Source organism: Theobroma umbraticum, unplaced genomic scaffold, assembly GCF_002168275.2.
Source record: "Theobroma umbraticum cultivar Fairchild unplaced genomic scaffold, ASM216827v3 scaffold_146.0, whole genome shotgun sequence".
NCBI lineage: Eukaryota > Viridiplantae > Streptophyta > Magnoliopsida > Malvales > Malvaceae > Theobroma > Theobroma umbraticum.
This window is the reverse complement of record NW_018397265.1, coordinates 2668575-2696317: the sequence shown is the minus strand read 5'-3', so window position 1 is coordinate 2696317 and position 27743 is coordinate 2668575. Positions and strand designations below refer to the sequence as shown.

Sequence of the window (27743 nt, the reverse complement as noted above, 5' to 3'; positions counted from 1 at the left end):
TTACGTTGACACAATTGTTGGATTTGATATGATAAAAGAACCAAAAATGCCCACTTTTGATAGTGGAATAATTTGTGTCACGAGGGCTAAGGGTATGGGACAAGACAAGGTGAAGAATATGATCGTAAAAAGACAAGTGTTTGACACTGGTGGTATTCTTCTCACTGGTCAGAGGGCAGGTATAAACAGTGGACAAGATCTCATTAGACATGACCTCGACAAAGCCCCAATCCCCTTGATGAATATCAAAATCTAGGATAAAATCTAGGTTGTGTTCGGCTACCACAATCTTCTTACTTATGACGTAGGTACAAAACCTATCAGTGTGCTGCATAGGTTTGCTACCCTCATAGTCTTGGAATTTAGTGGTGGCATTAAAGTAAAACACCCTAACTAAGTTTGCATAATAGGTTCAGCTCATGGAAAGGTAATTAAGCCAACTTAGTTCTTGAAAGTTATCAATGTATGGAAAATTAATGCGCTCGAGATAGTTAAAGTCGATTACCTTTCCAAACTTGATGTTTCGTTTGGCTTAGTGTTTGTCAAATTTACGCTCTAAGGAAGGGTGAGAGAAGTTCCACTTGAAAGAGCTATCATTATTGCATAGTGCCGATGGTGATGGTGGCTGCGAAGAGGTGGCAGCATCTTAGTCGGAGACCCGTTAGTGGGAAGTAGTGGACTTTGTCTGTTTGGATAGGGAGGCCATTTGAGTTTTGAATTTTAAAGAGTTTTTAAAGAAAAAAGTATTGATAGAAATGCTAAAAGGCTATTGTGAGGACTTTTATTCAATGCAACTCATCTTAAAAATGATCAATTTCCATAAATTTGAAAATTGGAAACATAGAGTTTAAAAAAAAAATTGAGAATTTCAAGAAGAAAGCCATGGTTGCCACTTAGAGTGATAATGATGACTCTCAAGATGAATAAAATGAAGTTGCCAACCTTTGCTTCATGGCACTTGAAGACACCAACGTATGCTCTAACTCTCATGATTCTAGTTCATGTACTTTAGATCAAGACTCATGCTCATTCGATGAACTATAAAGTGCATATGATGACTTAGTATTTGAATTAAAGAAAAGACATGGAAATATAAGAACATCATATCGAAGCTTAAGGTAGAAAATGAGTTATTAGTCAAGACAAAAATATAACTAGACTTGGGAATTGAGAGAAATGAGCTAAAAAAGAAATATGAGAATTTACACATTACATTCTCAAAATTCAACATGAGTCAACAAAAATTAAATGACATGTTAGAAACACAAAGAGAATTCTTTGACAAAGAAGGAATAGGATATGATGGTATTCAAAAGGAAATTCATTTTTAAAATTTCTTTGTTAAAAGGAATGAACAACATAACTCATTCACTAGATGTATTTACTGTCATAAAGTAAGATACTCTACTTATTCTTGTCCCTTGAGAATTACCACTGATGGAGGTAAGAAAATCAAAAGTGTGTGGGTTCCAAAAAGAACCAAACCTCTACATCGGAAGGTGGTAAAATTGGAATGAGTTCTAAAAGGAACCAAAGACACTAACTCATATGGACCCAAGAAATTTGAGTAACAAAGTCATGTTTGAATTTTGTCTTCATAAGAGGAGCTCACTTGCCTAAAGTCAAAAGCACAAGAAAAAGGAAAATGGTATCTTGATAGTGGATGCTTTAGACACATGATCGGAACTAAGGAATTTTTCAAGGAATTAAGGCCAAAGAAAGGAGGAAATGTAACCTTTGATGGTAACTCAAAATGACACATTAAAGGTATTGGTACCATTACTAAAAATTCCTCTGCTCAAATTGAAAATGTTCAATTTGTAAATGGTCTTAAGCATAACTTGTTGAGTGGTAGTCAACTTTGTGACAAGGGTTTTAAAGTCATATTTGAATCATTGACTTGTCATGTTGTTGATATTAAAACAAATGAAACTCTATTTGTTGGACATAAACAAGGTAATACATATGTTGTTTTCTTGGATGATTTATCTTCTAACAATGTATGTTTCATGGCTAAAAAAAATGAAGATAGTTGGTTATGGCATAGGAAACTAGGACATGCTAGCATGAACTTAATTTCAACATTACTATCTACATTTTGTAATAAGACTCCCTAAGCTAAACTTTGAACATGATCAACTTTGTGATGGTTGTGCCAAAGGCAAACATAGGAAAAATTCATTTAAATCCGAAAGGATGTAACTACTATTAGAGACTTACAATTGCTTTACATGGATCTCTTTAGACCAGCTAGGACCACTAGCTTAGGTGGAAAGAATTATGGTTTAGTGATTGTGTATAACTATACTAGATGTTCTTGGGTTGTCTTTTTTGCTTACAAAGATGAAGCTTTAAAAATTTTCACTTTTTTTTTGCAAAAGTGATGAAAATGAGAAAAGGTACAAAATAACAAATGTTAGGAGTGATCATGGAAAAGAATTTGAGAACTTAGGTTTTGAGCAACTTTGTGATGAAAATGGGTAGAGCCATAAATTTTAGCTTCTAAAACCCCATAACAAAATGGAGTAATGGAAAGAAAAAATAAAACTTTAAAAGAGATGACTAAAACCAAGCTATGTGAAAACAATTTACTAAGATATGTTTAGGCTGAAGCTATTAATACTTCTTGTTATATCGTAAATAAATTAATGGTTAAGCCAACCTTAAAGAAAACTCTCTATGAACTTTATAAAGGGAAGAAACCTAGCATTGCTTACTTTCATCCATTTGGTTGTAAATGTTATGAATTAAATAATGAAAAGGATAACCTCGGTAAATTTGAGGCTAAAAGTGATGAAAGAATTTTTCTAGGATATTCTTTGACTTCCAAAGCTAAGTGTTTAACAAAAGGACCTTAGTTGTTGATAAATCTATTCATGTATTATTTGATGATTCTAACCCTCCTTCTAGAAAAGAAAATTATAATGATGATGTAGGTATCTTTCAAGAACAAGTTGAAGAGCTTGATCTCAATATTGAAAGATTCAAATTAATTGAAGAGGCACCACAAAAAGAAGAGCAACAAACTGAACAAACTATTGAAGAAAGTAAGCCTTTTTATCCAATGGTAAAAAAGAAGTTAATGAAAGAAAAATCATTAGTGATTCTAATCAAGGGGTAAGAACTAGATCTAAAGTTCAAAATGATTGTGAATATATTGCCTTTATCACACAAATTGAGCTTAAGAACATTGATAAAGCTTTAGATTTTAACTATTGTATACTAGCTATGCAAGCAGAATTAAATCAATTTGAAAGGTGTCAAGTATGGGAGTTAATTCTTAAGCCAAGTGACCACCCAATTGTAGGTACTAAATGGGTCTTTAGGAATAAAATGGATGAAAATGGAGCCATTACTAGAAAAAAAAGCTAGTTTAGTTGCCAAAAGGATAGAGAAGAAGGAATAGATTATGATGAAACTGATGCTTCGGTAGCTAGACTAAAGCCAATTAGAATGCTCTTGGACTTTGCATGCTATATGAACTTTAAGCTATATCAAATGGATGTAAAAAATGCTTTACTAAATAGGTTAATTAATAATGAAGTGTATGTTAAACAACCTCCCAGGTTTAAAAGTCCAACATTTCCAAATTATGTTTTTAGATTAAGAAAACCATTGTATGGTTTAAAGCAAGCTTCTAGAGCTTGGTATGAAACATTGTCAAAATTCTTAATCAAAAATGATTTTAATATAAGGAAGGTTGATAAACTCTTTTCATTGAAAGTAAACGGAAAGACATTTTAATTGTGCAAGTTTATATTGATGATATTATTTTTGGTGCTACTAATGAGCTTTTTTATCAAGAGTTTGCTAAGATTATACAAAGAGAATTTGAGATGAGCATGATGGGTGAGCTAAATTATTTTCTTAGACTACAAATCAAACAAAAGGAAGATGGCATATTCATAAGTCAAGCTAAGTATACACAAGACATGCTCAAGAAGTTTGCTATGGAAGGCACAAGAACTTACCACACACCAATGAGCACATCAACAATGCTTGACATGGATGAAAAAGGTACACCTGCTGATCAAAAGCTTTATAGATCAATGATTGGTTCCTCACTTTAGTTCACTACTAGTAGACTGGATATGAGTTTTAGTGTAAGCCTATGTGCTAGGTTTCAATCATCTTATAGAGAACCACACTTAAGTGCTGTCAAAAGAATTTTTAGATATTTGAAAGACATATCTAACCTAAGACTAAACTATCTAAGGAGTTCCATTTGCAATTTCCACTCATATTCGGATGTCGACTTTGGTGGATGTAAAATAGATAGAAAAGGCACATCCATTACATGTTAACTTTTAGGTAGTATATTGATCTCATTGTTCTCAAATAAACAAAATAATGTAGCTCAATCCATTGCTACAGTTGAATTTGTGGCTACCAAAAGTTATTGTGCTCAAGTGTTATGGATGAAACAACAATTAGAAGATTATAGACAAGCTATGGAAAGAATTCCCATAAAATGTGATAATACTGGTGTCATAAATCTCACAAAAAATCCCATCCATCACTCCAGGACTAAACACATAGAAATAAGGCATCACTTTTTAAGAGATCATATTTAAAGAGGAGATGTTGTTCTTGAATATTACTATGTTTGGTGAGAAAAGAATAAGCAAAAAAGGCACTCTAGATGGTAAAATTGAATACTTAAATGCAAGAAAAAGAATACAAAGAATGTTTAATTATTTGAGTTGAAATCTTATCTTAGAGTTATGTTTCAAAGTCTTCCAACCTTCATAAATGATGTAGGAGATTATATTTATAGTTGTTGTAGCTTTAAGGGTAGTTGAAAGTTTATTAAATGTGAAAATAGTCATTCTTCTCTTCATTCAAGGCTCCAATGGCCATATTGTATCGATACATTGCCTCTTTTATTTTTGAATTCTCGCTATGATGTATTGATATATTTTACCATGTATCGATACTTTTGAACTTTCCTACAAGGATTTGGCCATTTTATTGAACATGTATTGATATATTTGCTAATGTATTGATACTTTTGAGGTAGCAAACATTATATTAAAAGTGTGTCAATATTTTTAAGGTAGTAAGTACTTTGTTGCATTTTTATCGATACATTTGAGAATGTATTGATAGATTGAGTTTACCTTTTCAAAATTTGACTTTTTTCAAGAACATGGATCGATGCATTTTTATATTTATCGATACTTATCCAAATGCATCGATATGTGAAAAACATGTATCGATAAAGTTAAACCAGAATGCATTTTTTTAAAGTCCCTTTTCACTATTCTTCTTATCAAACTCATTTGAAAGTGTTAAAAGATGTCTAGACTTGATATTTTAGGACTTAAATGAATTTTGATAATTTTCTTTTTATCATTTCAAAACTCAAGATTGATTTAAAAGTATAAAGCAAATAATACTCATCTTGAAATTCATCATAAAAAAATTTCAAATTAATTGGAATTTACCTCGGGTTGTTCACCTTTTGTGCATTAAGCAAAAGTTGGCTTTTTCTTCTATGTTTTCTTTCTCATCCTCTGAACTAGAAGAATCACTATCTAACCTAGTTGCAAGCACCATTGTCTTCTTTGGTTTCTTGTTCTTCTTCGAGAATTCTTCCCTGAGCTATAGACATTTGGATCTGAAGTGACCTAGTTTCTTACATTTAAAGCACACCATCTCATCCTTTTTTATAGGACTCATTTTTGTATTTGTTTTTCCATGAAAAACCTTGATCCTTTCTTTGATTTCTTTTTCTAAATCTTCAATCGCTTTGCCCTATGATCTTCTTGAATATTCTAGCTATCATAGCCAGCTCTTCATCTTTATCAATTGAAAGATTTTCCAATACTTTTTTAAATGTACTTACCTTTAAAGCAAAATTTTTCTTCTTTTCCTTAGCTTCCTTATTTTCTTTTTCTTCTTATTCTCCTCTTTCTTCTTCTTTTTCTTTCATTCTAGCTCATATGTGAGAAGAAACCCACAAATTTCATCAAAAGTTATTGTGTTAAGGTCTTTAGCTTCTCATATAGCAGTGACTATGTTTTTAGCCTTTTAAAAGGCTTCTAAGTAGTCTTTTTACTAATTCATGTTATGAGAAGAGTTTGCCAAGTTGTTTGAGCTTGTTTGTAATGTTGAATGTTAATGGCCTTGAAATTTATTTAGACTTTTTTTATTTCTATCTTAGTCCACTCTTTTCTAGCCTTGGGCATTTTCTCACTAGAGATAAAGTTCACACTAGTGGGAATGTAAGGACCTTGAGTGATCACATCCCACATCTCATAACTTAAAATGTAAATGGATATTTTAATGCTCCAATATGGGTCATTTGTTCCATCAAATAGAGAAAGCCTATTTCTGAATTAACCTAAGGCAACATAAGACTTTTGCATAGCCATTGGATCTCCTCTAAGGATGTTAAGCCTTTAATATTAAAGGTTAGGCTTTGATGCCACTTATTGGCCCCAATAGAATGCTAGAGAGGGTGAATAACACTTAAAAGATATTTTGAAATCAACTTTTAAACTTTAAAATTTCTGTATAATTGAAATGGGAGGTTAAAAACTTATTGAAGCTGAAAGGCATTGTTAGTTAAATTTCTATTTACGCAAGTATACATATCGAAAAGATAATATAATGGTAAACAGAGTATTGATCCTATAGAGAATTGATCTAGAATATTACTTAGTATTAGAACAATTTAATTTTATCGAAACAATCAAAATCAAAAAACTAAATTAATCAACTAAATAATTAACCAAAATTTTAAAAAAAATCAAAGTAATAAAAACTTGGGTAAAAGTCTAATCAAACAAGCTAGGATTATAATATCTTTCACATTTCATTTAAATATTATCTCTCTTCTTTATTTCAATGAGTTGAATTGTTAATCTAGAGTCTTTAATTATTTATAAGGGTCTTTCGACTCATCTTATAAAAATATCTATTTTAATCAAAATAGTATATGTCTATATGAATTAAAATTAAAATAAACTCATTAAGTTCAAGTTCTAATCTAGTCACATATGGCACATAAATATATCTCTATCTTATAAGCAAATTAATTAATATGATCATATGCTATTTTAATTTTAGTTTACACTAAACTCTCTTTTCCAAGTTTGTTTAAGTTCCTAAATTAATTTAATTGGTGGCCAATCAATTAAAGAGCATTAAAAATAAATTACAATAAACAATTCAAATCCTATTAAAGATAAGCAAAAAAATAGATTAAAAATTTAGATTATATGAGTTCAATTGCAATCTTAGAAAAATAAAAATAGCTACTTATAATTGCAAAGACAAATAACATTATATAAATTTTAACCATTGAGAGTTATAAGAAAAATAAAAGCTAAAAAAGAAAACAAAACGATTAATTGCATTCTTACTTTTTGAGTTTCCGCCTTAACTTTTAACTTCTTGAATCTTTAAGGGTTCTCTCGATGTCTCTTAAAACATCTTATTTATACTACCATGCTTAACCTAAAATTCCCTAAATTAAACTATCAACTCAACTTTTGGGCTTAAAAGTATAATGAGGCCCAAACATCAAATATCATCTTCAAATTTTGCATTCCCGCAGCATTACACCTTGTCATCTTCCAACATAATTTTCTCTAACTTCAAAGCAGAACTAAGAATGGTCTTCATAATAGTTGTACCTCTATCTCTTAGCTTTCCAATAGCATCTAATTGCATCATTTGGACATCCAGAGTGCAAGTTATGATCAAAATATTGTAGCATATGCAAGCAGAATTTTGGGTCCTTCAAACATCTTCCTTTCCAAAATTAAACCCAATTCCCTTAAATCCTACAAAAGCATAAAAACTAATAAATAATAATCAAACTAAAGTAAATAAACATAGAATTAAAATAACTCACTAAAAATAAATTAATTATAAAAATAACTAAAATTAACAAAATTATAATTAAAAATTACGGACTTAGTTAATATTTAATAACAAAATGAGACTAAAATAATTCTATAAAATATAATTATCAGGCACCAAGTACAAAGAAGTTAAAGAGAAGTGAAAGAGAAGTGGACAAAACACAAACATTTATAGTAGTTTGGTCCCGTGGACCTATATCCGCTCCCTTGATCTTCCAATCAAAGATTTTTAACTCAATTTTACTAAACTAGTAGAAGTGACAGCTTTTACTAAGCTTTTACAATGTGAGTTTCTAACCCAAGTTTTAAACCCTTACAACAACCTTTAGAATGCCTTATACGCTCTAATTAATCAAGATATGAAGAAATGATGGAGCACAATTGATCACCTAGCTAATTTAAAATGTACAAGTTTAAGCTCAAACACTTTACAAAAGGATATGAGTGAAAAATAAGTGTATAAAAGAAGATTTTTTCTCTTTTCAGCTCTCTCAAACTCTTTGGAACTTCTTAAACCTTTTTTTAACCATTAGAGGAGCTTTTATGCTTGGAAGATCACATTTGGTTGTTGAAGACAAATTTTGCCTGTTGGAAATAGTTTTGGCTCAATTCTAATCGCTATTTTGTCCTTTTGTACTTAAATTCAAAAGTGTAAACAATGCTTCATTAACTGGTTAAAGGTAGACTTTAACCGATTAAGCCTTCTTTAACTTGCAATGTCTAGTAGTTCTCTTCACTATATTAACTAGTTAAAAGAAATTTTAAACAATTAAGAACTTTCTATTTTGAAACACCGTCAAGCATTGTATTTGGCTAGCTTTCTTTCTACTGATTAGTTGATTCTTTAACTGATTGAAACTTATCTTTCTTTATCCTTAACTGATTAAAATATGCTTCAACCAATTAAGAAATCTTTAAATTTGGATCTCCTCCTTTGGTGCTCTTTAATGCTGAATCATCACTTTGAATTTGAATTTTGACCCTTTGGGTTACTTCAAGCATGAGCTTTAACCAATTAATCCTTTTAATCAATCGATTAGCAACTTTCTATTTTGCACCTAGTACTACCTCGTTTATTTAAGTCTAATGCTAACTAATTAAAGCCTTTTTATTTTCCTTTTAAGTGTAGCACCTAACTTTACCTTAACTGATTAAAGCTTCACGTTATTTAATTAACAACATTTTGTTTTTACTAAGTTTTTTCATCTTTAATTAATTATCTTCTAAATGAGCAAGTTTCTTGACTTGCTTTTAAACATCAGGTTTATTTAGAGAATTAAACTTTATCTTACACATTTAAGTAATGCAATTAGACATTAATAAATAAAGAATGTTTTGTTATCATAAAAAATACATTGAGTAAACTTTTCTCTTAGGGAGAGTCCTCATCTTTCTTAGACTCTTTAAATTTTTATAATTTTATTTTTTCTTAGAAATTGGTTAACTGTGTTTAACGGTTTTGATATTGGCTTTTAATCCATGGTTGCGGTTTTATCTTATAAATCAAATGGTCATTATTTATTGACCTTATACTAAGGGCAAATATCTTGATCTTACTATAGAATTCGCTCTTGTCTATTACTCCTACACTCTTTTATGTTATTTTCTAACCTTTTACATAATGTATAATTTGTTCAATGCAACCGAGCTTTAAAATTAAAAATAACTTTACCTCATTTCTTTATTGACATATTCACAAACAAGAAAAAATCATAATTAACGTATGGGATGCATTGAATTTTATTGTGATTGTTCTATTTTGAGGCATTGTTGAGAAAATTTTTTGCATTCTGTGGTTGGGCTTGATGGTGAATTGAAGAATATCCTTGACAAACTGTTTATGTTTTTATTCCATCTAATTTTATGATTCTACAATAATGACAGTTGTCGTGTGATAGAATCTATCAAATGGGGTAGCTTTTTATTGGATAATCCACCTTTTAGGGTTGCATTATAACAAATACATTATTTTAATTATTTTTTTAAACAATTTATAACCACTATAATATGAAAATTTGTTAATATTAATAAATAATTTTTGATATTTACTGATTTAAAAATTTTATACTAAATTTTTAATATCAATTGTTTATAAATTTCTACAAACCTGTTTCATGGTGCATATATATTCTTATTTATCTTTATTAATTTTGTTAATTTGTTGGTCGAGTTGATCGGAGTTCGTGCAGGAGTTGTTCAATTTGTTGATGTTTTATATCAAATTAGTTCGGGTTGGGGTTCGGGTAAACGAGTCCAACTGGGTCACAAGTGCGGGTCAGTTTTGCTCCACGTGCGCTCGGCCATAAAGACATCGTTTTCATGAGGAAAATTAGAAAATGTATACAAGCGGCGGTGAGGGGGTAGATACGAAAAATGGATGGAAACGCAAACGCAATGGACGACCAACAAAACCCACAAGACCCAAGGCCCTCTCTCTTCCCTCTCTTTCCTGCCGCCGGCGCTGCCGCTGCCTCTGTTACTGCTACTACAGCTGCTACTGCGAGCGGCCCTGAATGGCTTTGCAACCCTAGCTTCACCAGCGACCTTTCCCTCATTAACGACGCCGTTTCCTCCCTTCCCCGCGCCCTGAACGTAGAGGAGGAAGATGAAGGTGAAGATGAAGATGGAGGAGGAAAGCAACAACAGCAGCAGAAGAATTACCATTCTTATGAGCTACTTGAGGAAGAAGAAGACGATGAGGAAGATTCTGATTCTGATGGAGAAAAGTACGACGAGAGACAAAAGAATAAGAAAAAGAGTAAGAAGAGGAATAAGAAGCGAAGGATGTTGAAAGAACTTGGTGATTCCAAATCCATTCATGCTAAAGATTATTACTTTGATTCTCATCCAGATCATGATAACTTGGCCTACGGCTCTCTCTACCGGTTCTCTATCTCTCTTCATTCCTTCTCTCGTTTTGTTAGGCTCCGTCTCTTGCTATGGGAAATGCAGTACCAGTTCTTACTTTAATTACGTGCTTATATAACTGCTCTATACTTGCTATGTAAAATTATGTATCTTGTCTTGAAAATTTTTTACTGCATTTGTAATCTCAATTCTTCAACAGTATTGTTTATATTTTGTCCAAAATTCACCTTTTGTTTTAGGAATCAAAGTACAGGTCGCATAAATTGAAAATCTGATATTACCTTAATTCTCTCCGGCAAATTTGGCTTTTCATTGTTGAATTTCGTATTGATTCTGCTTCTCCCTGTTGGACTTGTTTTCGCTGTGTAATGTCAGAGAAAAATTTGATGAAAAAGTAGCTAAGTGTTTTAAGACTTGCCTTGATTCCCCTAACGACCAAACTGCCAAATCTGAAACATTTAACATTTGGTTTTCCATCATTTTCTATTGCAGGATGGATGTTCCACGCTATAAACTTTATAGCCCTCAACAATTATCTGCATTTTTATCCCAAGGGTTGTACCGTTGGACTCAGAGGGCTTCAACATTTGATAAGGATGCTGATATTGATGCCCTGGATACTAAACTAAAGTCTGCTGGTCGATACTGGTCTCCCAACAATGCTGCCCTCGAGCGCCATAACAACTTAAAGCGCCTTCGCCTTTTTGCCCCCAAAAATTCTTCACATTTTGTTCCTGCTGATTTCATTCCTTTATCAGATAGTCAATCATCAGATCAACTTGATGATGAAAGTTCAATCTCAAACAATTCAATTATTGAAGAATCCTGGGAGGATGAAGTGCTACGCAAAACACGGGAATTCAACAAATTGACTAGGGAGCATCCTCATGATGAAAAAGCATGGCTAGCTTTTGCAGAGTTCCAGGACAAGGTTGCCAGTATGCAACGACAGAAAGGTGTTCGCCTACAGACTCTTGAAAAGAAGATTAGCATACTTGAGAAGGCAACTGAGCTTAATCCGGATAATGAACAACTCTTGCTCTGTCTTATGAAGGCCTATCAAAAAAGGGATAATACTGACGTGTTAGTTGGGAGATGGCAAAGCATACTTAGGCAGCATTCAGGCAGTTATGTGTTGTGGAAAGAATTCTTGCATGTTGTTCAAGGGGAGTTCTCCAGATTTAAGGTTTCAGATATGAGAAAAATGTATGCACATGCAATCCAAGCTCTATCTGCTACCTTCAGCAAGCAGTTTAGGCAGGTTCTTAATTTAGTGCATTTTAGTTTTTTACTTTATTTCTTCTGGTTGTAATATGAATGATATTCTCTTTGTGATTGATTTTCTATTGTTTTTTATTTAACTGCTGTCAAGTAATGCCTCGATTATGTATTGTGTCAAGTTTTATGTCCAGCATTGCATTTATGATTGCTAAGTTTGCTGATTTGGTCATGTGATGTTATAACTCTGTCATTTCTTTTGAGCAGATAATGCAAGTTGATGCCTGATTTAGTACAAAATAATAATTCATTACTCGGTCCTGAGTATTGATACCAATGCCTATTAGCAGAACTCATAAGTTGATGACTAGGAGTTTATATCTTTCCTTGAATAGGTTACCAGAGTAACCTTCATTTCTAGAAATTGCATGACAGAACAAGTTTGTCCTTGGAGGTGAAAGCTTCTGATTGGCTAAATTGCATAATAAATGTCATAAAAAAGTTGCCCCTCCATGACTACATCATTTGCGTAAAATGTGTTCAAACTTGAATCACTTTCTATGTTGGTTCATACCTCTAGAATTAGGCCTCTGATATCTTTCAAACTTAAATTGCCTTGATAATGGTTTAGAGGGCAAGCATGAACCTAGAAAGGAACCTATCAACTATCAGCAAGCTCCAAACTGATACAAATCACCAAAATGTCCTCGATAAGAATGTGCCTTGAAAAATCGTCACTTTGCAGAAGGGCCTATAACTCCAGAGAATCCTTCATTAATGACTCTGCTATGAACTGATTTAACCTTGAAATATTGTACCAATTGTCGAAGTTTGGGAATACTCATCTGGATTTAATGTCATGTGTGGAGCCCATAAAAATAACAGTGGCTTGTTTGTTAGTTCTTTGTTGTTCATGCGTTTGTTGATACTATTAGTTGATATGAATTAGATATCTTTAATCAGCATTCATTTTCCAGTCTTTTCCTGGCTTTTACATTTTATGGACTTTGATATTGCAAGAAACTAATTCAAAATAAGACAAGTTTCTTTATCTTGGTTTTTATGCACGGTCACTTTGATGCAGATTCATCAAACAAGTAAACGTCCTGACTCTGCTATGGTCCATCTGGAGCTTGGTCTGGTCGATATATTTCTTTCCCTCTGTAGATTTGAGTGGCAGACTGGGCACCAGGAGTTGGCCACTGCTTTATTTCAAGCTGAAATTGAATTTAGTTTGTTTTGCCCTTCTCTATTCTTAAATGAGCATGGTAAGCAGAGACTATTTAAGCACTTCTGGGATAGTGATGATGCACGAGTTGGGGAAGAAGGGGCCCTTGGTTGGTCGATGTGGTTGGAAAAAGAAGAAGAAAATAGGCAGAGAGTTATGAAAGAGGAGGGTTTAGATAAGAATGATGAGGGTGGTTGGACTGGCTGGTCAGAACCATTGTCCAAAAGTAAGAAAACTAGCACAAATATTGAAAATATTGCTAACAATGATGTGACAGCTGAGGAGTTTGATGAGGAAATTGAGAATGAAGATATTAAGCAAGAAGATGATACTGAAGCTTTGCTGAAACAGTTGGGCATTGATGTTGATGCTGGGGCCAGTGCCGAGGTTAAAGACACTTTGACATGGGCTAGGTGGTCAGAAGAAGAGTCAGCAAGGGACTCTGATCAATGGATGCCTGTTCGTGCAAAACCTGGTCTCTCTCTCTCTCTATATATATAGATATATATGTATGTGTGTATGTATGTAGGTATGTATGTACATATTTGTGTGCACTCCTCTACCTTACTCCAAGTGGGCTATGTTTGGATACTTGTGGACGTATATGAGGTTTACATCATATTTTTATTTTATATGGAAAGGGTACACTTATATATTTTTCTGGTAAAATGACTTATCATGCAAGCATCAATCTCAAATTTTTCAACTTGGGCTTGTCTATATGTACTCTCCACTCTTAACTTACTATCAGAGCTTATGTCAATTCTAATTTTTTCTGGAAATATGTGGAGAGCCTCTAAGTTTATAGCTTTTGGCTGCTCTAGTTTTTATTTATATTTGTACTTTCTAGGATATTATATCTTGTTCTTGTTCTTTTGACATCATTTTTTGTTTTGATTTATTCTGATTTATAATGACAAAGAAACCTCACTTGTCATCTGGACTGTATATTTAGGACTAAGGATCTGCTTTCCTTTGGGTCTGTTTTGTTATTACTTTGTAATTAGTTTTACATTTTTTAAAGAATTTGTTTTGTTTTAGGAAAAATATAATATTTATGGTATATGGATATAAAAGCTTATATTTTGTTGTTAATATGTCCCTATTCCTACAGTATTTAATCTCTGTTATTTTGAGATGCAAGATTTTTACATATTTTGTCGTATTATTTTTGTAATGTGTAAGTATATTTTTTCACATTATGATTTGCAATTATCTGGAGCAACTATTCATACGTAGTTAATTTGCTGGTATAAAACAGGTGCAGTTACTTCAATTCATGGGACACCCAATGAAGAAGTGGATGGACAGCTTATGAGAGAGATATTATATGAAGACGTAAGTGAATACTTGTTCTCTTTGAGCTCAGCAGAGGCTCGCTTATCTCTAGTATTCCAGTTCATTGATTTTTATGGTGGGAAAATCTCCTCTTGGTAAGTTTCGCCTTATTCACCTTTGAATAATTTGATGCGCTCTTGTGTCAAATCTGTCCTTTTTTGTTTTGTTTCATCACTGTTCTGTGATAAACTCTCCACCATCTTGTCCTTTTTGTCTGTTTTTGTAACATGCACACATACTCATGTACACACAAAACAAATATTTAAAATTTGGTTCTTACGTATGATGCTGGAAAATATGTAGGCAGATGATGGTTTATCTCAGTCTTCACATGCTCTCTTAATTTTCTGTTTGGTTTATATGATAGAATTATGGTATGCTTAGGCTTGAAGAATGACTAACAGTAGTTATAGCTTGTTACTGGTGATCTTATACAAACAGGTAATTAATTTGATTTGACTGGATCCCCACATGGTAAAGGTAGCATAATCTATGGATGATAACCACTTTTTGATGCATTTATGAAAGAGTGCTTGTGTAATGTGTAGGCTTGTATTGCTAGAGGAAAATAGTATGAGTTGATTGTTCTTGTAATTAGAATTGAGCAGCACTGTGCATTGATTCAGTTAGGTTGAAATTTCTCAATATTGCCAATTTTTTTTAGACTTGTTTGAATCTGACAGTACTTATTGGTTTTTTAGGTATATGTGATTATCTAGTCTGCTTTGACAACTTTCCAAAAATGGATTCACTTCGAATTTGTATCCTAGAACCTCTAATTTAGTTAAAATATTTGAATTACGAATATTCAAATTCTTTGAAGGAAGAAAATGATTTTACCCAGAAAGAAAACTGATTATGCTGTTGACTTACACAGAAAACACTCATTTGCAATAATTTTCTCTGTTTTGGATGCTGTCAATGGTCAGAATTTTTACTCAAGATGCTTTCCATGTGAAAAAGTTACCTGAAGATGCATATTTCTGGTATTTAAAGATGGCTGATTTTTTGTATGAGCGCTTAATGGGCCACTACTATATTCTTTTGTTTTAGCTTGTCAATGCATGATGCTTCATATTAGGGTTATTTTTTTGTTCAAAATCAAGAGTGACCTGGTTTTAGGTTGTTTAGAAAGGATGGCTGCAGGAGAGTGCAAACTTGTAACACCGTGTTAATGTGTTAGTAAGGATATATTAACATTTTCAGGTTTAAATGAATAAGTCATTTACAGCAACCTTGCTCTCTCTCTCTCTCTCTCTTTTTCTTTCTAGGGTTTGTACCAACAGTTCCAGTTGGACTGAGAAAATTCTTGGCCTGGAGGAGCTACCAGGTTGTATTGGGGAAAATATGAGAAGAATGCATGATGACTTGACCAAATTACAGAATAAATCTGGTCAATTTGGTTTGGAATTCCTTTGGGACAGTGCAAGAGGCATCCCTCAGAGGACTGAAATGATGAAATTTCTTCGCAATGCTGCATTACTTTGCTTAACTGCCTTTCCCCGTAATCATATATTGGAAGAAGCTACTCTTTTGGCAGAAGAACTCTTCGTAACAAAAATGAACTCATCTAGCTGTTCAGTCACCCCATGTCAGGCTTTGGCAAAGCACCTTCTAAAATGTGATCGGCAGGTATTTTTTATTTGTTCAACCTGTCTAAAGGGGATCTTGTAACTCCTTTGGCAGAAATTTTTAATTTATTATCATGAAATGCATGATTTCTTTTTGTTGCAACTGATAATACGCTCATAGTGAATATTTTAGATAGTTTCCATTAATTCAGCAGCAATAGTGATGTTCTCTGTGAAGTGTCTTTGTATTTTTTTCTGTCATTGGGAAAGAAATAATACAGTTGGTGATAGAATAACAAGTTTTCATTTGAGTTCTTTCACTTGGGTGATAGAATACAAGTTTGCTTCCAAGTTCTTTCAATTGTTTCTCCAGTTTTTTCTTTTGTTTGAACATATCCTTAGGTTGCTAAAAGTTTACGGTGCATAGTGGTATATTTAGTCTTTATCCACCATTGAATGTTTGTGTCATGTTAGTTTATGTAGTGATGCAAATTTAGATTTCTTCTGTTGTTTTATTGATTATAGGAAAATATCTTTTTTAAGCTTTTTCTACTTATCGGATGGGATGATTTTACAACAATTCAGCTTGGCCTAGTGATTATTACATTTCTTGGGTGCAAGGTTGGAATCCTTACTCTCCCTTGTAACTCCCATATATACCATAAAAAAAAAAAAGGATAAGATGCTTTTGCTTCAAATTATTCATGATCTTTTCTTTGTCCTTTTCTTGTTTTCACATTTTGGTGTATTAAGACTCCGTTGGTTTAATGCTTTTGTTAGACTTTTTTGTTATGAAAGCGAATAATATCTTTGAATAATAAAAAAGAACACTGTAATTATTCTAGAGAACAAAATGCATGCTTTTACTTTTATGTATAATGGTTATGTTTGGATTGGTATTAAATTTTAGGTGTTTATTCATTTTTGATCAATTATGATTCTTTTTCCAATTTGCATTTGTTTTTGCTTTTTAGCAATTTCCTTGGAAGCAAAAGCAAATAACAAAATGCAAGTAGCAAAAATAATGATGAAATGAAGATTGAATAAACATAAGGTAGCGTTTGGTATAAGGGAAGTGGGAGTACATTCTTTGCAATGTGTTCAATTAAATTACATTGTAGTGCTTATTTTACAATAAATCACTGTAATGTGAGATTGCAGCGCAATCAGATTGCATTGCATTCTACAACGTTATTAAAGGCATTTTTGCCCTTCAACTTTGTTACTTTGTTAAAAATATTTTATAATGTTATAATTTGTTTTTTTTTATATAGATTTCGAGGATGTCTTTTTATTATTTTCAGTAGTCATGGTGATTGTCAATAAAATTTATATTATCTTTTAAAGGAAAAAGAAATTTAAATGAAATATAATATAGAAAATTATATTAAGAAATGAAAATAAAATATATAAAATTATAATAAAAAATAAAAATAAAATATATGATATTAAAATTATATTTAAGAGATGATATTATATAAAAATTAATAATAAAAAATACAAGTATATTAAACTTGTATTTTAATAAATAGGGGTAATTCTGAAAATTGACATTACATTCCTAGTAAAGTACTTGTAAATCAAATGCTGCAATGTTATCTTTCCTATATTTCAATCTTTGCTTATATATTAAAACACTGCAATGTTATCTTTTCTACAATCACATTGCTTGCAATCACATTACTTGTAATCACATTGCATTGTAAAGTACTAAACGTCACCTAAATACAATATGTTGTCATTATCATGGCATCTGATTGAGACTAGCTTGCTAAAATAAATAGCAAGTAATGGCGGAGTATGTTCAGGAATGTGGGAGCAATTTAACATGTTCATGGCATGGTTGGAGTCCTTTGGTTTGTCAAATGTCTGAATTTTTCAGAAATCAAATCAAAAATGTAATTTGATTTGCTCTTGCAATATGGAGTTCTTTTTCTGGTTTCTGCTTTTAGTATATCTATTTTAGTACTTTGTTATTGTAGGATCTCTTGCTCTGTGGAATCTATGCTCGTAGAGAGGCTGTGTATGGGAATATGGATCACGCCAGGAGAGTATTTGACATGGCATTGTTGTCACTTCCTGGGCTTCCATTGGTGAGTTTTTAATGCTCTGATGAATAGAATTACTGACCCAACATATTCACTGTAGGTGTGGAATTCTGCTTGCCGTGGATATTTAGTGAGGGCAAATATGACAAAAGAATCTGTAGTGGGGGGACAAGTTGAATAAAATAATTTTGAGGTTCTTTTTCCTATACCTTAAAAGATGTTTAAAATCTCAGTATGGGTAGCTGCCCCAGCTGCCCCCACTATGGATCCGTCCTTGCTTGTCGCACCCTGTCCCCATTGTATGTTTTTATATGGTAAATATATAATGATATAGTATGAATATTTAGAGTGGAGGCAGGGACAAGGATCAAGGTTGATCCCTGATTGAGGAGGGTGGCAGGGATCAGTATTTTTTCACCTCCCTATTTCCAGTATATGTTAATGGCAAAACAGTAGCCACTGTAGCCACCATAGTCACCACTGCTCCTGCAGTTCTGCACAATAACCTCCATTGCCAATACTAATGCCCATGATGTTACTAATGCCTTGGAACTGAGGTGCTGAAATTTTAATTGAAAGTTGAAGCAAAGGAGTAATTTAGCCAAATGATAATAATACTGATTAAATTCATTAAGTAGGTTTTAACACTTAACATTTCAATAGTGTTTGGTTAAAGATATCTTATTAAATAGTTTTCAAGATGAGTAACCAAAAGTATTGAAAAACGTCATTGAAATTAAAATTTTCTTCTCAGTCAGTACACAACACATGAATTACACAAGTGCCATTGATTTCTATGCGTCAGACCATGTACATATGATTGGCTACAATGAAATAAATTTAAATTTTGTTTTAATAAGGAGACAGATTGGTGTTGACAGCTTTGCTATAGCAGTGAGTAGTATTCGCCTTTTATGAGATTAAATTGTTTTTATTTCTTTATTTAAATGCTTATATTGATGGCAATTAAATAGTTTAGCTTTTTTTGCTGTCACAAATTCATTCAGTTCCTTTGATTTTTTTTTTTCAAGTTATCTTCGTTTCCAGTGATCTTTGTAGACTTATGATGATTTTCTGTTCTAAACTGTTCTAGCTGTTTATTTCTCTGATCTAACTTTTTGTTTTAGCAATGCTATCTTTGGTTTTCCTCCCCGTTATGTAAAAAGGAATGCTTGAAGTTTATTATACATGATTTGACATCACAAATTTTTGAAAATTTTCACCCATTTTCTGTGTGCAAAAATGCAGTCATTTAATCCTTTTGTCTTCTTTCAATATAAAGATGTTAATAATAGTCTTATTCATAAGAGCAGGATCTACAGGCTAATTCTCCTCTTCTATATTTATGGTATGCTGAGGCTGAACTTGGACACAATCATGGTTATAATTTTGAATCATCTTCACGTGCGATGCATATTCTGTCGTGCCTAGGAAGTGGTGTGACTTACAGTCCATTTAAAGGTCATCCATCGAGCTTGCAACTTTTGAGAGCACGCCAAGGGTATAAAGAAAAAATAAGCGCATTAAGATCAAAATGGATGCGAGGTTTTGTTGATGATCAGTCAGTTGCCCTAGTTTGTGCGGCAGCTTTGTTTGAAGAGTTGACTGCTGGATGGGCTGCGGGTATTGAAATAATAGATGGTGTTTTTACATTGGTGCTTCCAGGTATTCATCATGTCTTTTTCTTTTTTTTTTTCCCTTTTATTCTTTAATACTGTTAACACCTTCAAGGTTCTTTACCTTTTCTTCGTAAATTAGCTTATTTACCCATTCTATGGACATTTTTCTTTGACAAACTTTTATTTGTAGAAGTTACCAGAAAAGTAATACTAAAGTAGCTGCATGATTTTTGAAATAATGCTATATGAGTATGAAACTTAGATTCTTTTCTTTCTTCTCAATTGTGATCAAGAAACTCTAGATGTGAAGTTTAGGGATCTTGTTTCTTTTCCCTTGTCATGATTTAAATTTCCTGTTTTACTCAAGTATTTAGATAAAATAACCACATAAATCCTAGCCTCTTGCTATCCCGCATCATTGGTGTTTCCACTAAACAAGATATTGTCATAAATGACGGGCCATAAGTGGAAAATATAGTCTGCCTATCTGAAATACAGTCTAAAATTTTCTTCTTTTCCTGAAATTGAAACTGACACCCCTAGAAAACAGGTCAATTACTCTAAGGTAATATTGGAGGCTCAAAGGTACCTCTATAAGGTAACAAGTCTTCCGCACTGGAAACAGGACTAATAATTAAATGACTAGGCAAATCTTGCAAATAAGCATGAGATCCAAGTTTTCAGATGATAGATGCTAGGTGTAAATTTAGAAAACTGGATTTTTTATTATTTGGGCTGGTTTGGATTTGTTTTATTTATTTAGGTGGGTTTATATTATTTATGTGGCCTTAAATTTAGCATTTTGAAGGTCATATAAATAGGGGTTTAGTTAGACTTTAGATTTTGGCATTTGACTAGTATTATTTTGATATTGAGAAATGAATATTGAGACTAGTGACTTGAGATTTTGCAATTGAGATTATTCTCTTGAGTGTTTTTTTGAGATTGCATGTTTTATAGGAGACATTTGAAGAATTTTGAGGAATTCTTGGGGGCTGATTCATCCAAATCTATATTTCTTTGTTCAAGGCTTGGTTGGAAAAGATCAAGTTGTTTAGGCTCCATTTGTAATTAGGAAAATGGCTTCTAGAAGTCATTTTTCTGATTTTCTGGTGTTTGGATATCAAAAATTGTCATGGTCAACTGAAAGGAAGACCAAAAACCAAGGGAATCGTCATCCATTTTGTTTGTCTTTTTAGAATGGAAGACAATTTCCAAAGAGCCAAAGGCTCTTTCTTCTTTTGCACAAACCCCAAAATTTCTTAATCCAAGACTAGACCAGCCACCACTACCGCGCTTTCCCTTCGCTGGTGACTTCTTTTCCCTCCCCCGATCTCCCTTCCTTCACTCTTTTTGGCTTCCCTTTCTCCCACAGCCTCTACTTTAGTTTCTTTCTCAAGCGGCTCTTTCTCCCATCATTGCTTTTTCCTTCTCTTTCTTTTTCTGTTTTTGTCATTGTTGGTGGTAGCACTTGTTGGCACAAACTTATAGCCCTTTAAATTTTTTTTCCCTTTGGCCTCCTCTCATCTTTAACCAATCCCATCTTTTTGTTCTAAACCAGTCATCAGTGTCTCCAAATCTCCCTTGATTTCAACCTTTTTGTCTTAAATATTAAAACATAATCATCCAAACCAACGAATCGAGGTTACCATACTCTTTGGGGTTGATGTGAATTTCGGTAGTGGGTTTGATAGATATTTGATTGTGGTTCAGTCCAAATTGATGGTTTTAGGGTTGTAAATTTGATTGTTCAGCTAACCAAACAGGCTGTAAGTATAATCATTAATGAATAATATGATTTTGCAATTCGCAAAGTCTCTGATTGTGAAGTGATATTAGTTATTGGCCTTGTCCATTACTATTGAGGACATGGTAGTTTTAGTTGTGCATCTCATGCTTGACAGGACGATAGATTTACACTTGTTAGTGTTAAGAATTCTTCCTTAGGATAGCATTAGTGTTGCTTCGTATAAGGAAAAAGACTTATTGGCTCATTTTCATTAGTGTTTAATCCAACACTATCTAATGCACCTGTCATGATAATTCACATGTATGGGAGTCTCGTGGACATGAATGGCAATTATGAATGTATCAGAGGATCTGTTAAAAAGAGTAATGCAGGAGTCTCCACCCAAAAAGGACTTTCTAGGTCTTATGGTACAAGTTTTAGCTATGTATTGCAGTTCAAGATGGGTTTATTTATTGATTCTAATAACGAGGTATTGATTCTAATACCAACCGGTTTCAACTATAATTGTACTGCATGTCATGTGAATTTTTATTTTTTTTTTTGGGTATAAATGATCTTGAGCTTCATAATGGGAGGTAACCTCGCCCATTCCGGAAACCTTACCCCTCTCCTTCTAGTATTTAAACATGAAACCTGCAAGTAGGGATCTCAATTTCTATATGCTGGAGTGTTCTTCTGGTGATATGTCATTCAATATTTGAAGTATATTAATCTGTAGGAAAAATATTTTTTCACAAAGGCAGTTGGACCAAAAAATTTTCCCTATAATTTGATTGATAGTGCTACCTGGTTCCTTTAATGCAACAGGCTAAATTCTTGTGATTTGCAGAAAGAAGAAGCCAAAGTTACCATCTGGAATGCCTATTCAACTATTATATTAGGATGCTTCAGAGACATCATGGGCAATTTACTTTGTCCAAAGCTTGGGAGTCTGTCACACACGGGCTAAAAATATATCCTTCCAGCCCAGAACTCTTTAATGCGTTAGTGGAGATCAGCTGTCTTTACACAACTCCTAATAAATTGCGGCGGATGTTTGATGACTACTGTCACAAGTAAGATCATCTTCCTTGTGTCTGTAAACTGTTCGAGGTCCTGCTTTCAGTTTTAGGAAGCACATGCCATATGTTATATATTTTGTGAGGAAATTATCTTAATTTAATGGAAGAAGTGCAGAGGATGGAGATCCCATCTTTGTTGAAGTAAACAAGTAGTCCTCCCTGTTTTCGTTGTTTATATTCTATAACATTATTATACTAGAAAATCTTGTCAGATGCTATGCGTGTGACTAAATAAGGTAAATGAAGAAAAAAGGTGGGAATGATGAGGGTTTATTCTCATTATAAACCCAGTTGGATAAGGCTCAAACTCATTATAAAGTTTTGAAAACATAACATTTATTCTCATTTTTACTTTTATTTCTGTATGGTACTTTAGTTTATAAATTTCATCCTTGATTTTCAACTTCTTTCTTATTTTTCTTTTATTTCTGATGTGGTAATATTCCAACTGTTGAGACTCAAGGCAGGTCCAGAGTGGTTTCCCGCCACCAATTTAATCATTTATATAAAGTACATTTTCCATTGCCCAGAAGAATTTTTGAAAAATAAACAAAACAAACACAACTATAAACTGACAGGAATTTGAGTAGAAAATGTTAAGGAAATTGATCAAACTTGATAGAGAAATAAAATGAAATGAGTGACAAATGAGAAGATTTCATTATTGAAGTTTCCTGAAATTTAATTTTTGCTAAAAGATTGAATCCAAGCATTGAGAACTTTTGGTGTAAAATTTGTGATAATATATAGTGGAAGGAAATGCCAAGAAGGCAAAAGTAGAAAAATCATTAAAGGAAATTTATGGAAAATTTAGTATGTAAAAATTGTGGGCTGACTAGGTCATAAAGTAAAGGCAAAAACTCTATGTAAGTGTGGAAGTTCAAATAGAGTTACTTTATAATTTTTGTTGATGAGTACAGTTTCGAAGGTGGTAAATAATATGCAAGTGTTGGAAACTGACAAGATTTTACAATGTCTTAAATATCTATATATGTTGTTTTCATCATCTTTAAAATGATATTTGTTTTAGTACCCTTTAACTTCATTATGCAAACTTTTTGAAAGGGAAGAATCTTATATTAGTTGTTGAATTTATAACCAAGCATTTTCTTCTACCTTATGCATACAGTAACAAAAAACTCAGATCTGCTTCCATTTTTAGAATGGTTTAGGTACTTGTTAGTTTAAACAAATATACAAACTCTATATAAATAAAATATTAGGTGAAATTAATCAATTAATTATCTCCTAACTTATTTTCTTCATTTCATATCAATATCTATTTATCATATAAAAAGGAATCTACCTTGCAATGTGTAGGCATTGTTTCTTGTTTATATATTGCAAAAGTTGATTGGGGAAGACACTTATCTATAGAGAATGTTGATTTTGCCATGTAAGCATTTAAAATGTTTTGGTGGTTGTTGATCCTAAGTGGGCAGTGCTAGAAAGGGGGTGAATAGCACTTCTATAGAAATTTGAAACTTTAAGCTGAAATAAGACGAAACCTAAGAAAAGTAAGTATATGAATTAGGTGTAGAGTTCACCAAATAAGGAAGGGTTGAGAGTAGACAATGCAAAGTGATAAATAGTAGTTCTGTTTGCTTGACCTTCATTTTCTTCCTCAACAACCCTTGTCAAGGATTTTCAATCTAAATTTTCACTAAACCAGTGGAGTTAACAGCCTACACAAAACATTTATAAGGGAGCTAACGAAGTTTGAAAAACCAAACTACAATCCCAAAGACTGTTTTCCACATTCAATCTCATAAGTTTACACTCAAAGAAAACCAAATTTACAATCCCAAAGACTGTTTTCCACATTCAATCTCATAAGTTTACACTCAAAGAAAACCAAATTACAATCCCAAAGATTGTTTTCCACATTCAATCTCATAAGTTTACAGCTCAAAGAATGTCTAACTAATCACTCAAAATGTTTGTATACACCAATACGGTTCAAGCTTACAACACTGAATATGAGCATAAGCATAAAGAACTAGATAACATTTGATTTTTCAGCTCTAATCCTTCAACATTCTAGTTACTTTAGATATCGCTTTGTGGTCACTTTTATAGTGGGTCTTCAAAATTTAGCCATTTGAGAGGGAAATGGCTATTATAGATGTGTCACATTTCTGAAATGACAACAGTTTGGTTTTGTTCTGGAATACTTGACAAAAATAATTTAACTAGATAAGAAGTGACCCTGAACTGAAATTTAAAATTGTAACTAGTTATGTAACTTCCTTTAACTAGTTAGTTAGACTTCCTATATGCACTTAACTAAACCAAAACTCTTAACTGGTTGAGGTGCGTTGCTCATACTTCTTTTAAGCTTCTGTCTAGATTTAACTAGTTAAGTAAAAACATTTAACTAGTTAAGTTTTATTCCCTCAGTTTTTCTTCCTTTTTTGCCTCAATTGCACTTAATCATTAAGAAAAACACTTTATCTGGTTAAGTTGAACTTGTTCTTTATCAATCATATTCATCCAACTAACTTTGTTCTTTTCACCTTCAAGTATGTTCTTTTGGAGTTGATGATAATGAAGACTCCATTTTAGCTCAAATAAGCCTTAACCGCTTCATCAATTATCATTTGGAGTGTTTTGTTATCATCATAATCAATGGGTTGAACAATGGTAAATAGAGTAATAGACTCATGTGAAGGGAAAGTCACTCTATTTTTGACAAACAATGCTAAATCTTATGTTAAAAACCATTTAAGTAAGGGCATTTAACTGTTTATTTTTACGTTAAATTTTTTGGACACTGATGTTAATAAGAAGCTTTAAATCTTTTCTTTGACATTCTACTTCCCTTTAAATTGGACTTGTTTTTGAATGGAAATTGGCTCTTTATTAAAGCTATTGAAAATCAAAATGTATGCTCAACAGTTGAAGTAATTCATGTTGGAGATTGTCATATCTGGGCTCTCTTTTTTACCTTTGGGAACTGCCAGCTTCATTAAGTGAATTTTTATGTACATATTTTTTAATTTTGATTGAGTATTTCTATTGTTCAGTCATAATACATGAGTCATAAAAGTCATATTTTGCCTTCCATTTCTCTTTACATAAATGAATTAACCAGATATTTTGAATGAATTTTTTCTTTAAATTTAGCAATTTGTTGCAAGTTATCTTTTGGGTTTGGAACAAATTGCATTGATTTGGGTCATGATTTTCTCCATATTTCTTTTAACTTATAGTGACATTGTTATTCTGTAAACATTCTCAGGAAACCATCAGTTATTGTTTGGCTTTTTGCATTAATATTTGAGATGAGTCGGAGGGGCTCCATGCATAGGATCCATGGATTGTTTGAGAGGGCACTAGCCAATGATCAATTGCATAATTCAGTTATACTCTGGCGTTGGTACATTTCATATGAGATTAACATAATGCGCAATCCATCTGCAGCAAGGCGAACTTTCTTTCGTGCTATTCATGCCTGCCCATGGTTAGTGGTTTCTCCCTTGATGTTATGTAAACCATACTGGCTGCTTATGATTGAAAGAACTGGCTATAATGTGGAAGGCCATAGACCAAAGCTTCATGAACTACAATCTCAAACCAATGCAGTTAACCTGCTAGTCATTTGCAACTTCCTCCAATTTGTGAGTCTAAAATAGTGGTAAATTGGAATGAAAAGTGAGGACCAACAAATAAAGAAGTTTAGAAGGAGGCTTATGGAGAGGCTTCTTTACTTTGACCATAAGCTTAAGATGTAGGGGATTGATGTTATCAGGAAAATATTATGTAAGCAGTGTGTGAACCTTTTTGTTCTGGCTTTTCTTGCCATACCGGTTTTCTTTCATACCAATGAAAGTCTCTGGCAGCTCCAGTTCGAGACCATCAATGGTTTATCGGTTAATGGCCAATAAATTCCGCATTTCAAAAAAAATCAGGAAAATATTATAAATGCTTTCTATTTGGAAATATATTAACATTTCTATTTGTGGCTAGTACAAGTGGTTCTGTATGAAGAAATGATAAAAGTTGGTGAAGCATCATAAATAGGAAATCTGCATAGGATTATATAATTAAGAGGAAAAAGAAGTTTGATAATTGCTGCAAGAAGCTGGATTAAATGTTTTAGGTAACTTCTGAATCAATGAATTCAGAATAGTTGGAATAAAGTTCTTTTCAGCTGCTTAGATTCTCTTGTGCTGCATCTTTGTTCTCACCTGACGTGTTTTGACATAGTCAGTCATCATAGAATAAACCTTCATTACTTAATTAGTTGACCTGGCTTTAAGGGAAGCATTTCTTATTGGTGCATGCTCAAGCCTTATTCTGCATGTATTGTATGTATGAAAATTGCTATAGATTCGAGTAGGATTAGTGGGCCTCACAACTTTTAGTACATTTAAACTTTTAAGATGTAGGTTCCACTTTTTTGTAATCCTCATCTTAACGTTGATCCATATAATTCCCAGGTCGAAAAAGCTATGGCTTGATGGTTTCCTCAAATTAGACTCCATCCTAACGGCAAAAGAGCTGTCAGACCTTCAAGAAGTCATGAGGGATAAGGAATTGAATCTGAGGACAGATATTTACGAGATTCTTCTGCAAGATGAGCTTGGATAATGATTGGTGGTTGCATGACCTCGATGTAATATGTAACTCAAGAAATATGTTGTACGGAATTATATGAAAAATGTGAATAACTGTAATGAAAATGTTATTTCCAATGTAAGGGTGTATGGCAAATTTAGTAAGGATTGCAATCAGTCTTGGCTCGAGGAGTTGCAAAATGTATTATTCCAAACAAGCAATCTCTCTCTCTCTCTCTTTGTCTATATATATATACACACACACACACATACATTAGATTGCTTGCAAGATCACTGGATCAATAAAATTTGACTACAAAGTATAGCAGGAACATTGGATGGTAATTTTGTTTTAAAAAGAAGATTAAAATAAATTTTAACGAGAAGAAAATTTAAAAAAAAACTTAAAGAAAAGAGTTTAGAATTTTCATTTTAAAAGAGTTTTTACAAAGAAGTTTTTTAAAAGCGATTTGAGCTTTTGCTTTGTTTAGAATACAATGGGAGCCTTGTGTAGATAGGTTTTCTTTTTTGTCAATAATAACTCTTTTAAAAAATTTATGAGAATTTATTAAAATGTTGAATTTTTTTTTTTTTACAAAAGATGCCTTG

General features: G+C 32.6%; 1 protein-coding gene across 2 annotated transcripts; it reads left to right on the top strand.

Moving 5' to 3' along the window:
• Nucleotides 1-10220: 10220 nt before the first annotated feature.
• On the top strand, nucleotides 10221-27364 carry LOC110422395 (uncharacterized). 2 transcript variants are annotated; one of them, XM_021436271.1, is made up of 11 exons: nucleotides 10221-10759; nucleotides 11235-12003; nucleotides 13045-13663; nucleotides 14450-14621; nucleotides 15798-16158; nucleotides 16641-16718; nucleotides 18080-18190; nucleotides 19459-19810; nucleotides 22344-22569; nucleotides 25817-26038; nucleotides 27018-27364. In XM_021436271.1, exons 1-11 carry the CDS (start codon nucleotides 10248-10250, stop codon nucleotides 27166-27168), a joined length of 3573 nt encoding a protein of 1190 aa, XP_021291946.1. In that variant the 5' UTR covers nucleotides 10221-10247; the 3' UTR covers nucleotides 27169-27364. The 2 variants fall into 2 exon arrangements, with proteins under 2 accessions (XP_021291946.1, XP_021291947.1); XM_021436272.1 differs by lacking the exon at nucleotides 16641-16718 and having other exon boundaries at nucleotides 27018-27363.
• Nucleotides 27365-27743: the final 379 nt, after the last annotated feature.

Coding starts and splice junctions, on each gene's coding strand:
- LOC110422395 (XM_021436271.1), top strand. CDS start 10,248: ATGGATGGAAACGCAAACGCAATGGACGACCAACAAAACCCACAAGAC. Junction 12,004..13,044: donor TCAGCAAGCAGTTTAGGCAG/GTTCTTAATTTA, acceptor ACTTTGATGCAG/ATTCATCAAACAAGTAAACG. Junction 22,570..25,816: donor TTTGATGACTACTGTCACAA/GTAAGATCATCT, acceptor AAACATTCTCAG/GAAACCATCAGTTATTGTTT.